This window comes from Etheostoma spectabile, unplaced genomic scaffold, assembly GCF_008692095.1.
Source record: "Etheostoma spectabile isolate EspeVRDwgs_2016 unplaced genomic scaffold, UIUC_Espe_1.0 scaffold325, whole genome shotgun sequence".
Taxonomy (NCBI): domain Eukaryota; kingdom Metazoa; phylum Chordata; class Actinopteri; order Perciformes; family Percidae; genus Etheostoma; species Etheostoma spectabile.
This window is the reverse complement of record NW_022605585.1, coordinates 477,381-480,089: the sequence shown is the minus strand read 5'-3', so window position 1 is coordinate 480,089 and position 2,709 is coordinate 477,381. Positions and strand designations below refer to the sequence as shown.

The following is a 2,709-nucleotide window of genomic DNA, read 5'->3' as shown; positions in this document are numbered from 1 at the left end:
AAAGTGGAAAAAACGTACCGGCAGCGGGACAGTGCTTGTGTAGAGGTTCCTTTTATATACTGTTGGGTAGTTTAATCTACAGCAATGCATCATGGTCTATAAGATCATCACATGTTTGTAGTGTCGCTGTCCTGTAAGAACCACATATCACTAAAGAGGTTATTAAACTTTTCATTTTGCTGGAAAACAGCTTCATTTTCAGCTTTGTGATGATCAGGGCTGCAACTAACCGTTGTTTACGTCTTTAAAATGTCAAAATAATGAAGACTGCCCATCCCAGTTTCTAAAAGTCCAAGGTGATGTCTTTAAATGTTCTGTTTTGGCCGTTTAAACCCTAAAATATTTAACTTATTCTGAATTTCAAACAGGGAAGCAGGAAAAAAAAAAACACAGCATTTTCTGCCATTTGTGCATGAAAAAATAATCCTAGCAGCTTGTGCATTTTCCAGCTGATCCAAGAGGCTTTTTAAAGACTGTATTCATCTTAAGAAGTAGGAGAATCACATGATCAACACAAAAAGGAAGACTTCACCCCTCAGATTATCAGATTATCTACATCAGCACATCTGGAGATACGTGGTTTTCACTGGACAGGAAGGAGAGGAAACACTGTAATTTAAAGCTGTCAGACAACATGTAGTGGAGTACAAAGTACAGTATTTACCTCTGAGATGTAGAGGACAGGTCTAAAAGAGCAGAACGTGGACAAACTTGAACAAATACACCTAGTTCCCAATTAGTTACCACCACTGGCTGACAGTCTCCTGGCTCTAAGTCCACAATAGGATCTTTACATTTAAAAACGGACAAAAAAAATTAACATTTTTGTCCTTTTTTTTTTCAAACTTTTTTTTAGTTTTCACTAAAACCACCTTACTAGTTTTACACTACTTTTTGGAATTCAGGGTCAATAACCCTCATTTATATAGATTTGTACTTAATATTTGAGTTAAAAAGCAGAAATTGTTAATTAATTTTGACTAATAGTTAAGATCAGAGGAACGTACAGATGAGTTTAGTCGAATGAAAGTGATCAGTTGTGTTTGCAAAGAGCGTCGTGAGGAATCCAATCCATTTTTTTTGTGTTAATTTGGTTAAAAAGAAACTCATAGTTCAGATATAGACATTTCTCCACAAGAATGGGAACATGTGCATTTCCCAAAAGTGTCGGACTATTTATTGAAAAGCTGAGAAGTAACTAAAGCTGTCAGACGACATGTAGTGGAGTACAAAGTACAGTATTAACCTCTGAGAGGTGGAGGAGGACAGATTTAAAGGAGAGACCATTGCACACCACTGGCAACACATGTTGAAGGTGAGAGAGAGAGAGAGAAGTGAAACACGTCTCCAGACAGACTGGAGCTGTTCCCTTTTCACTCAGGATGTACCGCCGGTTGCTGATTAATTTCAGGAAATCCTGCTTCACACGTGCTGATAAATCACGTCACACTGATTTCTAGCTCCTCTTAACTAGTAGTGCAACGAATACAAATACTTCACCGTATACGTCAGTAGATTTATCATGCAGGCTCCTTTTACTTTTATTCCACTACATTTCCCTAAATTTAATGTATGCTTTTTTCTCCGATGCATGTCCCCTAAGCATCGTCTTTACTACAAAATAAAATCAGACAAATTTAGTTTTTTAGTTTTTTAATTCTGTTTCATTTTTTCTCTGTGTGGATGTCAGACTTTGAAGTTTAAGAAGTTTAAGAAGTTGTGGAAACCCTGAACATTGTGCTTCACTACAGCAAAGCCACACTGAAGTTCATAATGAACGTTGGTTTTTTTTTCTACTTTTCTAATAATTAAGTTTTAATATCAGAAAACTTCTTTTGTTCCTGAAGTACAGTAAATATCAAATACTTTAAAGCGGGACTGTAGTACTCGAGTCCGGTCTCGCTGTAAAGCAGGCTCAGACCACTTACCTGTCCAAAGCTTGAGACAGGTCGAAGTCACACATTGTCTCGATGTGATCCGTCTAAAGATGAAATATGAATGATGACTGATTTCTCTGAGAGAGCCTCGTCCGACCTGCAGGATGTATGAGCGTCTCCGTCTGAGCGTTTCTCTTTTACAACCCCCAGCTTCTTTGTTGTAGGTTGTGGCTTCTTGCCTGAACTGTCCCTCACATTGACACAAAGACATCTGAAACCACATTAAGGCACACTTCAGCTTGCATGATATGAACTACAATGCATTTCATTAGAGTGAAGATTATACCACATAAAACACGGGGACTTAAGTGCAAATTTAAAGCACTTTACTTACTTTAGTTTTGTAATTTTCTGCTACTTTACAAATTCAAATTACTGTACTTGTGAAGAGTGAAGATTATACCACAAAAACATACTCACTTAAGTACAAATTAAAATCACTTAGAGTGAAGATTTTGCCACAAAATACACAGTTACTTAAGTACAAATTCAAAGTACTTTACTACTACTTTATACTTCCTCCACATCTCAGAGGTACATATTGTACTTTGTACTCCACTACATGTTGTCTGAGAGCTTTAGTTACTTTCCAGATTCAGTGTTTCCTCTCCTTCCTGTCCAGTGAAAACCACGTATCTCCAGATGTTGGATGTTTGTGAGAAACTGAATGATAAAGTCTTCTTTTAAGAGTTCTCCTCTTTCTTAATCTAAATAAAGTCTTTATAAAAGCTGAAAACAAGGCTGTTTTCTGACAGGTGTAAAGCTTAATCCC

The 2,709-nt window shown here is 37.0% G+C and overlaps 1 protein-coding gene and 1 long non-coding RNA gene across 2 annotated transcripts in view; one reads left to right on the top strand and one right to left on the bottom strand.

The window, feature by feature from the left end:
* il1b (interleukin 1, beta) overlaps positions 1-2,132 on the bottom strand; it is an 8,110-nt gene extending 5,978 nt beyond the window's left edge. The window contains exon 1 of the mRNA XM_032511167.1: positions 1,929-2,132. Coding sequence (XP_032367058.1) covers positions 1,929-1,963 — 35 coding nt within the window. The 5' untranslated portion in view covers positions 1,964-2,132. The remainder of the gene's footprint in view (positions 1-1,928) is intronic.
* LOC116686191 (uncharacterized) overlaps positions 1-2,709 on the top strand; it is a 10,683-nt gene that overhangs the window by 393 nt on the left and 7,581 nt on the right. The gene's annotated exons all lie outside the window — the stretch shown is intronic.